The sequence below is a fragment of the Neomonachus schauinslandi genome, chromosome 9, assembly GCF_002201575.2.
Source record: "Neomonachus schauinslandi chromosome 9, ASM220157v2, whole genome shotgun sequence".
Lineage (NCBI taxonomy): Eukaryota > Metazoa > Chordata > Mammalia > Carnivora > Phocidae > Neomonachus > Neomonachus schauinslandi.
Window position 1 is genome coordinate 109,611,426 of NC_058411.1, and position 13,937 is coordinate 109,625,362.

At 36.0% G+C, this 13,937-nt stretch overlaps 1 protein-coding gene across 1 annotated transcript in view; it reads right to left on the minus strand.

Annotated features, from left to right (window-relative positions):
• Positions 1-13,937, minus strand: part of MYO9A (myosin IXA) — a 245,325-nt gene that overhangs the window by 100,459 nt on the left and 130,929 nt on the right. Inside the window, exons 19-25 of the mRNA XM_044917756.1 lie at positions 12,814-12,894; positions 10,503-10,613; positions 9,526-9,648; positions 7,567-7,716; positions 6,232-6,551; positions 4,061-5,665; positions 1,014-1,113 (exon numbers count right to left, since the gene is read on the minus strand). Coding sequence (XP_044773691.1) covers positions 1,014-1,113; positions 4,061-5,665; positions 6,232-6,551; positions 7,567-7,716; positions 9,526-9,648; positions 10,503-10,613; positions 12,814-12,894 — 2,490 coding nt within the window. The remainder of the gene's footprint in view (positions 1-1,013; positions 1,114-4,060; positions 5,666-6,231; positions 6,552-7,566; positions 7,717-9,525; positions 9,649-10,502; positions 10,614-12,813; positions 12,895-13,937) is intronic.

The following is a 13,937-nucleotide window of genomic DNA, read 5'->3' on the forward strand; positions in this document are numbered from 1 at the left end:
AATGTGAGGGCCCCTGCTCTAGACCTTTTAAGATATAACAGAAAGTCTTTACATTAGTGCTAAATTAAATAACCTTAGTTTTCCCTAATTTATGATTTGACATACACTGTTAAAGTGCCCTTTATCTGAGTCCTATTAAATTAAGGTTTAGCTTTGTTGCTGTGTTCACTGAGGTTTCCCATGTACAAACCATTGTATGAGGAAGAAGCTGTGGAGGTTAGCTTTAGATTAGCAAAGGCTATTCACTATTCCCATCAGATTTGTTTGTTTCCTATTTTTCTTATATTGCTGTAAAATTACCATTTCGGAGTCACTGTGAGAGGCCTGACCCAGGCTGGGTGCAGGCCCTAGCTCAGAGTGAGAAGCTTGGTCAAGGGAGAGAAGGGGCTCAATAATGTCATCGTAATCATCTTCCTCTGTATCCCCCTCCCCATCAGCAAAAGTACCTCTAGTCAAGAAATCGGAGCGCGTCCGCGCCATTCGAGCTTTCTTTTTATGGGCCGGTCTGGCAACCTGCTTGACCAAATGATAAAACAAATAACACAACAATGTTTTGTTTTGGTTTTTTTGGAGATGATGCCAATGAAAGACAGAGAGCTCATGAATTTCTTGAAACATCCCTCCACCCCACTAGTAGTGTCCTTTCTACTAGAAGTGACAGAGATAACCAAAAGCAATCCATATACATTACTCTGGACAAAGGACAAAAATGAAAGCTAAATCTACACTGTTCTCCACAGCCAAGGAAATCATCTTTCACTACCATAATATGTCACCAAAGCCACTTGCATAAATTGCCTTCCTTTTTTAAGCAACATCTTTTTTTGTAAACATAATCTGGGATTTTAGTCAACATTCCCTACCTGAAGTACACCTCCCTGAGTATAACAGACTTAACTCATAGCTTCTTTCGAATACACACTTGGGAGTAAATGCATAAATGAGGTCTTCTACCTATAAGAATAATAGGTGCATCTATTTTGCATAAAATATAGATAAAATTCAATACTTACCTCTCCTTGGCCCGGCCCAGTTAACTGCACAGGTTTCCAAGTTGGTTCACCTTGTTTACGGAGTTGAGGATTTCCACTGTTTAAGGCTTCCTTGTTGACACTTAGGATAATAAACAACAGGATTACAATTCAATTCCTAGCAGACATCCCATGGCAGCAGTCTTAAAGTACAGCATGAAATACAGCCTAACAAGCCAAATCAAAGAATTCTAGCAAATTACATAAATACTTCCAGATCTTATTCAATTCCCAAAACAATTTTTTTGTGCTTACCTAATTAATAGTATTATCAAGAACTGATATGTTTGACTGGATTACTAGAGGCCTGTCCCCGATAATCACTGGGTATATTCCACTATGACATATGTTTAAGAATAGTAGCAGCAGAATTAGCTCAAGAAAACAAACGGATTTGATGATAAGGGAAAACGCCACATCCCCAAATCCTTAGAATTAGTCTTAGAAGAGACCTTTTATTCTAATCATTATAAAATACCTGATAAGTAGCTATCAAGTGATATAGATCCCATTACTTTGTTTAATACTGAGATGGTTACTATTAGCTAGCAGATTTTCTTTCTGAAACCTCTCTGCAGCTTTCATCTACTATCGTAGTTTTAAAACTTTGTTATTCAGAACAAAATCAATACTAGCCGGATAACAAATTGTTATCAAGTTAGAGGAGGTGTGCCATACAGAGGTGTTACTGTGTGAAAACTTAACTTTGCTTGAATAACCACAAAATGTGACTACTTTATCATTAAATTCTGTGTAGAAATGGGTATGTGATAAAAATCTGAATAGAACCCAGGGCTTTCATGGCCCCAATTACCTATATTAATTCAGTACCATGATTCTTAAAATTTATCAACAACATATTGCTAATCTCTCCTCAGCAGAACTATAAGCTCATTGAGAATCATATATTACCTTCTAGCATAGTGCTGGGTTTAAAGTAGACAATAACTTATAAGTTGGCTTGTAATTGCTCTATCATTCAAAATCTTCCATTTAATTTTTACAAATGAAGACCTAGGGGCTCTAAGAGGTTATCTTGTCCTTTGCCCTATGCATTGAATCCTAAAACAAGCCTAAATAGATGGCAATCTTTGCTAGCTAAAGGCTTCTCAGAGATCTCCCTTTTTGACCAATGTATGATTAAGCCTAGCAATCCTAGGCTATGCTATCCTAAAAGATTTCCTTTTATTAAAATCTCTTGCCACAGTTGAGCCTATTGGCCTTTGCTTTGTTCTAAAAAGAGGGAAACAATTAACAGGACCTTTGACAGCACTTGACAACCCTAGTCAACTTTTAAACTCACAGCATTTTCTTTAGATTTCTCCATGATTTCTTTTTTTGTTCTCATTCATTAACCAGATGAAGACCACTATGCACTTATCTATGGCATAGAAAGAATACTAACGTTACTTCCTAATCATGAAACTCAACAGTGATTCCTAATCATGAAACTCAAGTTCTATTTCCAACTATTTCTCAGTATGTGACCTTGAACAAGTCATTTCACCTCTGTAGGCCTCAGTGATCTCATCTATAATATGTGGAAACGGGACAAAGTAATTGAGAAACACCAACATTTACGATTCTATAAAATGCAACAAGAGAAGATTTGAAGTATGAATGTTACTTAAGCTTTCACATAAACAACCTAATATATAATCATCTTGAAGATAAGTAGATCTTAATGAGGTAAAGCAAACTAGATCGAGTAGCCCTAAGATTGTTTATCTTGGAAAATGATAAAAGGAGTTTACAAGAATTCACAAGAATGATTAATGTTTTTGAAATCTATAAGTAAGCCTTCTACAGAACACATTCATGGATCCAACAGCTACACACACACTCCTTACATCACTAAACTTAATCAGAATGACAGGAAATAATATTTTTAACACTCTGATGGGCTTATATATGCTACACAAGGTCTCTGAACTTTGGGGCAATCTCTAGGTTAATGGCAAGTATAGGACCTCACGCTGTCATTTAGTTCAACTGCATTTCATAATACCATACAAAAATCCCTGATGGAAAAATATCAATGATCTCTTTCTTGTATTTACAAAGGATCTATAAAGTCTGTACATAATTTTAAAGACTAAAAGATTAAAAGCTCAAACTATGATGAGAGAAAAGGTTATTTTCACAGTAAATGTGAAATTTAATTTTTTTATCCCTAAGATATATACCCTCCTTTTACTTAAACATTGACATTCTCCCACAAGAACTGAAAGAATCCACTATATACAAAGACTTAATACAAATTTCCTAAATTTTATAATCTTTGTTTTCATGTTCCATCTAAAAAGTGCTTTTCCATGGTGACCACTAGTTAAGAAAACTTAAAAGTACAAAGAACTTCCACTTATATGAGCCATCTATTTAAGTAGTCAAACTCTTAGAAAGTAGAATGGTAGTTGCCAGGAGCCTGGAGAAAGGGGAAAGGAGAGTAGCTGTTTGATGGGTAATAAGAGTTTCTTTTACAATTACGAAAAAGTTCTAGAGATCCACTGCACAGCAATGTGCATATAGTTAACACCATGGTCCTATACAATTAAGAACGGTTAAGATGATAAATTGTATTCTTTTTGTGTTTTTTACCACACAAAGAAAGTATAAAGTACTTAATGAAGACCATAAATAGGCTAATCGCTGGGACAAAGTACATTAACTTTAAAGCCTGACACTAACAAGACTGGACTTGCCACACCTGAGAGATCTAGGGCAACCAGCATTTGCTGAATGCCTACTGGGTTTACAGGCACTGTACTGCCCTTCACAAATGCTTTCTCACTTAATGAGGAGGAACCAAAAAACTCTATCTGTGCTTAGTCAAAGATTTCTATGGTATAATTTTAGTCAATTTCAGGTAGCTGCTAGAGTCAACAATTAGGGAATTTTTTTTTTTACACAGAGAAAATGGCTAATTTCAGTAGCACCCATACAAATAGTTGAGGTAGATTAAGGCACCTTAATAAAATTCTCCAAAAAGTTTCCCATTTATACATAAAATAAATAAGCATTTCACTTACAGGGAAATACTCATATTGTCCTTTGGCATAAAGAAAATAACCCTAGTAGTTCCATCTCTGGAAGGGTCATCAGATTTGTGGCTATAAGACTGAGCTGGTCTATGGTGTTCTCTTTTTGAAATACGATTATTAGAAACTTTAGAGGCTACATTCAGTTGGGTGCACATTCTGTCTGTCTTGGATAATTCCTTGGTAGTAGCAAATTGGCATGGGCCTCCTTTCCTTTCAAAGAACAAGGTGACAGGTCGGTCCTTCTGGGGTAGGTGAGCAGAAGGACTGTCTTTTGGAAGAAGAGCTGCATCTTTTACAGTTACTGATGGAGGCCCTACTACATTCGGTTCTTCCTTATTTGGGGTATTCAGAATGAGGAGAGAGGATGGCCTCTCTACTCTTTGCTCTGATGGATGGAAAGATGGTGCCAGGAAGGACTCCCCAGTTCTTGGCTTTTCAATTGTCTTGAAGGCTTTACGCTCCTTCTCTAAAATATCTGTTTGCTGACGTATCTGTTCCATCATCTCTTTTTCATTCTGTTGCTGCAACTGCTTTTGCCTTTCTTCCTTCTCAATGTTTAGCTTTTCTAACTTCTTCAGCACAGTATTAGAAGAGTCTGTATTCAAAGATGTAAAAACTTGATTTTCTCCTGGGAAGTGGTACTTTCTGGCTTCCCTGTTGATATCCAAAGTGAGAGCTGAAAGTGCTTCTTCACTTTCTAATAGCTTGTTTCTCTGGATACTTGTATCTAGTTGGGAACTTGTTTTCAGTGGGTCTTGTTGAGGAATATAAAAAAATGTAGGCAAACTATTTGAAATATAGGGGTCTCTCAGCTGTGGCTTACAGGTAATAGATTCAGAACTGCAAACCAGTTTTTCCTTCATAGTCCCATTCTTCAAATACACTGAGTCAGAGGATGCCCCTTTTTCAATCAATGTATAGTTAGTCTCACTTGAGGCACTGAGGGCATTGTTCTGTGAATCAAATTTTGGACTGCTAGATATTTTAGGTGATTGAAACTGTAAGTCTCCTTCATCTAAAATTATGGACTCCAGTTTGCTCTTCTGGCTTTCCTCACAACTCAGAAGTTCTAAGCTTCCTTGAGAGCTTTCACTGTCAGGTGTACCCTGTAGAGACTGAAGGCCTTCAGGCATCAGTTCTGTAGACCATCTACGTTCCTCTGAAGGAGACACGCCACCAAGAGAACGAACTTTCAACAATTCTAAACTAAATATAGCTTGCTCTAGTTCTCTCATTCTCCGACTTTCTCTTTTGGCCCGACCTACTTTTTTTTGGTGGAGATCCTCCAAGGACTTAGGTCTCTCTCTTACAATCACTTCTTCCTGCAAGTCTACACCACTTTGGCTTCTGGCTCTCTCCTGTCGCTTGTTTGGGGACTCTTTCAAGCGGTCCATTGAAATTTCCTGGCTAATTCGATTACTCTCTATCACCGATTTACATTCCTCTATAGCTTTTACTCTGTTGTCAAAGGAACAATCCTCCCACTCTGAAGGGTCTGAACCCTGAATTTGCAGAGCTCCAGATGGCTCAGTATTTGCCAATCCAAGTTCTAGTTTTGTTTCTTTCAGTCTTTGTTCTTTTAAAACTTTAAATCTATATAAAAACAGGGAAAAATGGGTTAGAGATATCTTCTAGTTACTACTGGAGAGAATACATTTTACTGAGAATTTAAGAAATAAATCGAGAGTTCCACATTTTTCTTCTTAAGCTAACTTGGGTACACATTTCATAATTCCATTTCTATGAATGAGATGATATTTTATTAAGTGCATAATTTCTAATAGGGCATTCTAGTCAAAACTCTCATTTAAAAAATATCTTTAAGATAAACCTTAAAATGAAATTAAAGTTTCTAAAGGTAAAAACAACGGAATATTGCCAATTTTTAAAGACTAAGCCAAATGTAAAAGTTAACTCTTAGCAGTTATAACCATATGGACCATGTAGGTTTTCAATCCAATTTAATGCAATAAACATCTATTTAGCTTCTATTATAGACCACACAATGTGGGTTACAACTGCTAGGAGTACCACAGCCTAGTGGAGAAGACAAAATTATATATAACCTATTCTAATACAAGTTAGGCAAGTGTTAGCGCAGAGATATAAACAAAATACTTGGAAAGACAAGGAGTAATTATCATAGCAACAAAGATTACCTTTGTCTTGCTCTGAATCCTCTACATATTGATTGCAAAAGGATGATTTTGTTCCTTTGTTCTTGATATCTCTTACTTTCCCTGTAGCCTTTCCATCTTGCCTGAATGTAGACAGCAGCCATATGTCTCCGCCTATAATGTTCCTTCCATCTCTGCTGGATGATGACGGTTGCAGTCCGGAGCTCCAAATACCGCTGCCTCTCCAAGTGAGCACGCCAGGAAGCCTGGAGAAGAGTGGCCGCACTAGCCACAACTAAAGCATCCTTCTGCACAGCTACATTTCTGACTTGCTTCTGATTTAGGTAATTCCTCCAGAATCGCTGTGGGGAAAACAATAAAAACTGCTGTCTTATCTTATACCATATTTTCACAGAAAAAAAGAGTAAGTTTATTATGTCACAATTAAAGGTTAAGTGCCTAAAGAGTTAAATTCCGCATGATTAAAGTGGGAAAAAAAAGTTTTTCTTTTCCAGATATGCTTGGCTAAAACAACTCTTTTAGAAAATACAACCTCAATGAAGTTACATAGAACTTAAAATAATTTAAAAATTTTTGATGCTTTAACAAATTACATTATCTTTTCATGCCACAGTTTGCCAATATTAATGGGTTTAAGGCCAACATGCACACGTTTCAAAGATTAAGATTCTAAAGATTTTCTTATATAAACAAAAAGGGGCCTATGGAGGAGAACGGTCATCATATATATCAATGAGGGAGAAAACAAAACAGAAAAATACGAAATAAGATTCCTATCATCCAAGATGAGTACAGAGCAATAACAATATAACTCTCAAATATTCTCAGGAAACTATCAAATAAAAATAACTATGTCAACAAAAATTAAGGCACATAACTCCTTTGCTCCAACCATACCTTATAAGACAATATAGCTATAAATTCAATTTAATTTAAATTCAACTCCATCAATATTTATCAGTAGTCTATTATTATAACAAGTAATCTGTTGGGTGCTATGAACCGAAATGAACAGGAGTGGCGCCTAGGTGGCTCAGTCGATAAAGCATCCGACTCTTGGTTTCAGCTCAGGTCATGATTTCATGGTCGTGAGATCGAGCACTGTGTCAGGCCCCGCATTCAGCAGGGAATCTGCTTGAGATTCTCTCTCTCCCTCTCCCTTTGCCCCTCCCCCTGTCCATTCTCTCTCTCTCAAATAAATAAATAAATAAACTTTTTAAAAAGATGAATAGGACACATTCTCATCTCTGAAGAAGTTTATATTCTTATTCAAATGTTTCACAGTAAAATTCTAGTTACTAAAATAAAGGCCACATAAACTAGCAAATCTCATATGAGGAATCCTTTGCTTCCAACCTGGATAATGATGGATGCCTGTCTCAGATGGAGGAAATGCTGCCTACACAGAAGAACCCTGAACCAACGCTGCAACAATATGATTCTGCGGAGCACCTCTTGGTGAAGCAGATCTTGTAGGTGCTGTCGTTCCTGCTCCTTTAGGAACACCTACCAAAAAGGAGAAAGATGAGGAATACAGCTTAAGAAGAAATGAGAAATTTATTTCATGAATCATCCTTTCTGTGGTAAGCTTCTTTAAAGAAGAATACAACGGTAGACATGAAAAGCAGTACTGATAAATATTTCTATCCATTTATCCTAAGAAGTCATTCTCAAATTTAAAAAGAGACATTAAAATATAGAAGGGGAAATGGAAAAATGAACATGAATATAAAATTCTCAGTCTTAGAGATTGTGATGTATTATTCCCTTGGGAAATTTACCACCATCATGAGCCAATGTACTACTGGTAACATGTCATTTTTCCTATTTTCAAGGATGTTAGGGTGGGGGGGAAAAGTGGGAACCACAGATCTTCAAGTTTGATGATAATATGAATAAACCAATAATAAAAGTCTTTTTGAAACCCAGTATGCATCAAAGGTTTCTTGCTATCCAAGGCTATTAACCAGTTTATTTACTCTTCCATTCCATTAATAAATCTTTGGGGATATAGGGGAAAACAAATATAACTTAGACATAGACCCTCTGGAAATAGGATTTGCACTTTACCCTTAAGAGCAGGTAGATAGTGGGCACCTGGGTGGCTCAGTTGGTTAAGCGACTGCCTTCGGCTCAGGTCATGATCCTGGAGTCCCGGGATCGAGTCCCGCGTCGGGCTCCCTGCTCAGCGGGGAGTCTGCTTCTCCCTCTGACCCTCCCCCCTCTCATGTGCTCTCTCTCTCTCTCATTCTCACTCTCTCAAATGAATAAATAAATAAATAAAATCTTTTAAAAAAAAGAGCAGGTAGATAGAAACAATTATATATATTTAAGGTGTACAATGGGTTATCTTGATATATGTATCCACTGTGAAGTAATTATCACAAACTAATTAATGTATCCATCACCTCCCATGTCTGTCAAAAATTAAAAACTATTTTAAAAAAATAAGAGATCGATATTAGATATGCAAAAAGGAAAACAGTAAACTATAAGGGCAAAAGACAGAGGCCTCTACCTGAGCAAAACAAGGAGTTGGAAATAATAATAAATGTACATGTACATGGCAGCATACACAGGGGTCAACAGAACAATTAATCTTCATAAAGAAGATATTAAATGGTGTGCAGTCAGGACATGGAAGTTCTTGAAGAGAAAGATGTTTGAATTTAATGAGGAGGTTATCATGGGATTATTATTAAGCAGGAAGCCAACATAAAAGAAAGAGGTACTAAGATGATTTTGATACTATGGGTAGAGTGAGTTAAATGGAATGACAAACAGACTGAAATCAGATGAGGGATCTGTTTACTGTAAGAGAAATACAAGTGAGAGCTAAGGAACAGACTAAAATGCAAGCAGTAGGAATGAAGAAAAAGGGAGAGATGAAAATCATTTGTGAGGGAAAAAAGAAACAGAACTTTGCAAAAGGATTAAAGTGAAGGGTAGTCCAAATATAATTACAGTTTTTAGCCTAAGAACCTAGAAGAAGGATGACAGAGAAAGAGTAGTTGATAAATTAAGGACAGTAGGGGAATCTGGATAAGGTCACTTCGAGCAAGTTGAGTTGAAAATTATGGTAGAATACCTGGGGAAGAGATTGTTTTTAAGCAGTTAAAACTACAGACAGAACTAGAGCATTGGCAAGAAGCTCTTTGGTTAATACTGACTATATTAAGTAAAAGTCTTGGCCTAATCAATTTCCTTATGATATCTGGTACACTAACTTTTTCATAAATGTTCTCATGATCGTCATTATTATTTAAATATAAAAATGCACTCAAATTTGATAAGGACTGCATATGTTATATTTACCATGGATTTTCCAACTTGATAATTATCTGAATTAAGATTTATTTTCCTGAAGAAATCTTGAATGTTAAATTTGGATGGAATAATATTTCGGGGAAGAAGTACGTGGAAGTGGCTCACAAAATCCTGAAAAATGAAAAGAAAAATGTTGTAAAATCACAAGAAAATTATATGTAAACATGGTCCTAAACTAGCTAATTGTCCTTTTATTGATCCTTTCCTCATCTTTTAGAGACTGAAACCAAGAAATTACTTAATTTAAAAAATTACAAAACAGTTAATTTGTAAAATGGGGGTGGGGGTAGAGAGAAGATAGTGAATTCTACATATTTTGTTATCAAAGGGGAATGGAAGAAGAAAAAAGCAGAAACTAATGATCCCTTTTGAGAAAGCTATATTAACGACCAAGGAAAAAGTTATTTAATAACTGAAATTTTTAGCAGAAAAATATGCAAAGGTGTTACGGTGTAACTGAGAATGAAGCTTTCCCTCCCAGAAACAGCAAAGAACTTGCTCAGCTGCTGAAAAGCTTCAACATAATTTCTATACCCATAGCAGCAATAGCTGATGAGAATAACTGTAAGCCTTGCTGGCAGCTTACGATGAAAGAAAATCTGGCTGAGATAACTTTACAGAAAACTAAATGGAATCTTTTGAACTAGACAGTTCTGACTGAACTCTTTCAATTACTGGAGTAATCAGTAGGAAGAACTACTGTGTTATGAGTAAACTTAGTATTAGCAAACATTCAGATCAAATGAGAATAGCCAGGAACTGGATTCTATCACACCACAGTTTAATAACTGCCATTCAATGGAAGTGAGTACTCTCTACCCTTCTTCAATTCTGTATACAAAAGATGGAATGCAAACGAAGAAATAGGAGAAATAAACAAGTGAGACCCAAATAAAAAATAAGCACGACACAGGAATAACTTACTTAAGTGTATATACATTTAAATATCACTATAAAAGTATAACCTGGAAAGAATATTTGCAGCTGTATCCAGATTGGCGAATTCGAACTGTCTCCAGCATCCCAGTGTACCGAAGCTGTCGAAGTACCAAGGCATCATTGAATCTTAACGGCAGCTAAAACAAAGCAAATGGAAAAAAATTAACCCAGACTAAGAGATCCCCAAATTAATGTTTCTCCTATAAGTATGGTTAGCTTTTGAATGTCTAAAAATTGACTGGAGATTGTCTGGTTAAGACACAGCTGAGGTGACGGGAAAATCTTACCTCCCCAGCTGGTAGCTTCAGAAAAGGTCTAACTGCCTGACCCTAGGGAAAAAGGAGAAACCAAGCTTCCAGGCTGCTCTAGTTGCAGAGGGAGAGGACCTTCAAAGCTAAAAAGAAATGTAGTTGCCCAGAGGAGGAGGCCACATAGTCTAGCCACTAAAGAAATCTATAACCTACTTATATATAGTCAATAGTGTCTGTATTTTTGTTTTTAATTAAGATTTTCTCTATAATCTCACTCAGAAACCACCTACCCCACTCACTCTACCAGTTGCCTTGGTTAACTGAGAGCTGACACATTCTTCTTTCAATGACTAGTACAAGTTTAAGAGTAGCTTATTTCCCGTGGCACCTGGGGAGCTCAGTTGGTTAAGCATCTGACTCTTGGTTTTGGCTCACGTCCATCATCTCAGGGTCATGAGACCAAGCCCCGCCTCCAGCTCTGCCCTCAGCAGGGAGATGGGTTGAGATTCTCTTTCTCCCCCTCTGCCCCTCACCCCCCCCACTCTCTCTCTTGCTCTCAAATAAATATATCTTTAAAAAAAAATAAAAGAGTAGCTTATTTCCCTAAATGCTTTTTGCTGATGATACTGGTAGGACACACTGAAAAACAAAAAATTGCTATAGTTCCTGAGAACTGATCTCCTCACTGCTTAGGTACTGATGAGGAAGAAGCTAATGGGAGGTAGTCATTCATCACCAGTCACAACACCCTGTCACTTGTAGGCATCTCAGTAGGCATGTTTTTAGCTATTCCAAAGATTTATTTGGGGCTTCTGAGATTTCTTCCTATTCTCTAAATACTATTTTTAATGACCCCCTAAGGCAATCCCAAACATTTTCCTGCAGAGAGATGGGACATACCAACTATCAAGGAAAAAAAATCAAATGGGCAACTTATGTTAAATAGTAATAGCAGTCAGGGCACCTGGGTGGCTCAGTCAGTTAAGCATCTGCCTTTGGCTCAGGTCATGATCCCAGGGTCCTGGGATTGAGCCCCACATTGGGGTCCCTGCTCAGCGGAGAGCCTGCTTCTCCCTCTCCCTCTGCCCCTCCTGTGTTCTCTCTCTCTCAAATAAATAAAATCTTTAAGAAATAAAAATAAAAAAATAGTAATAATAGCAGTCAATGTTTATTTAGTACTTATTCTATGCCCTGAAATACACTTCACTAATTAAACTCTCTGTATAACAAGGTCTCAATGAATAGGACTCAAACTTCTATTTAACTGTAAATAAAAAGTTTTCCTTTTTTGTTACTCTAAAAGAATAGCTAGCAAAACACTAAACAATTAGTTCGGGGCCAGGAACATTCTAAGTACTTTGCAGGTATTGACCCATGTATACTACCAACACACTATTAGGCTGGTCCTATAATTATAGTATATTCTTACAAAGATGAAAACGTAAAAGCCACAGAAACGGTAAGTTCACAAAGTTTGTAAACTGCAGAGTTGAAGACTGCTTCCTAAAAATTAAGAAAGCTGGATCTAATTCACACTATATATTTACAGTACTAGAGAACTATACATTTTAGCTATTCAGGCTGGGAACTATTTTTTTCTATGATGAACATAAAGAAATATGACAAATGTTTATACTTATTAGATATATTTTGCAAAACTCTAATTAGGAGACCTATCATAGAAAACAGGAAGGAATCAAGAATGTCCACAGCACCTTCCTTATTTAGCAGAGATAAAAAGCTCTAAACATAAAAAATGCTAAGCAAATTCTTTAAGAATGACAGCTTATATGCAAATAAGATTAAATCTCAGGGTAACAAAAGTTGCATAAAACTCTTTTTTATGATGGAATTTCCTAACATATTTGTTTCTCAGATTCTTAGGAAACACTAAATCAAGCCCATTTAAATACCAAAAAGGCAGGTAAGTACAGAAATAGAAGGATATCTACAGAAAATACAGAACACTGTGTTCCTTAAAAAGATTATAAACGCTCTTTCCCTCTACTTACTCTCCTTAAAAAAAATGTAAAGCCTGATTTGAAGTAAGTGGAGCTAGAAGCTCTCATTTAAAGGACATTTTTACCTTTTCAGCATTAGAACGAATGCATTTTACAAAATAGGGTTCTGCTTGATCAAGAGTCTCCATCAGCTTGCTTAACGAGGCCTGCAATACAGAGCAATATAATTAGCATTTTCTCCCATTCTAAACTGGCAGAAAACAATTTATAAATACAAACAATAATGTTGGCAAACTATGCTGAAACAATGGTATACACAGAAATAGCTTTCTTTCTCAAAAGCAAGTTGTGTATATTCCAATACTGATTAAATTAAGGAGAAGGATGGTAGTTTAATCTTAAAGCTGATAGTTTGGCAACAGTATATAATGCAGATATATTAAAGAATAATGTCTAGAATAAATTTTTCACTTTTCTTCAATTTCATGAAACAATTTACTCCAACTCATGCGTTCCTAGAACAACTTTGAAAATTTCCTGTAGGGTATCCACTAGCTAGTAGTCCCCCACTTTCAGTGTTCATGCTAGTGATGTCCCCCTCTTTCATTCCTGATACTGATAATTTGTACTTTACCTCTTTTTTTTCTGATTAGCTAGAGGTTTATAATTTTTTTTTATCTTTTCAAAGAACCAACTTTTTGGTTTCATTGATTTTTCTCTATTATTTTTGTTTTCGATTTCACTGATCTCTGCTTTTATCTTTATCATTTCATTCTATTTGCTTGCTTTGGAATTAGTATGTTTTTCTTTTGCTAGTTTCCTAAGATAGAAGCTTACGTTTTTGATTTGAGGCCTTTTTCCTTTCATTAAAAGCATTTAATGTTATCAGTGAACCTTGGAAAACTGCTTTAGCTACATTGCACAAACTTTGATATTTTACTTTCATTTAAAATATTTTTAAAATCTTCCTTCCTCTTTGACTCATGCATTATTTAGATGTCTGCTTTTTATTTTCCAAATATCTGGGGATTGTTATCTTTTCTTTATTGATTTCTGGTTTAATTCTATTTTATGGTCAGATAACATATTTTTTAGTGGCTGCTCTACAGATTATAATATGCAAACTTGTCACAGTCTACTCAGTTAATATTTTGTGACTGCCAGTAAAACTTAGAAGCCTTATAACCATATAGACTCCTATTATTATTGTCATATATATTACAGCAACATATAATTTTTTTACTTTTAA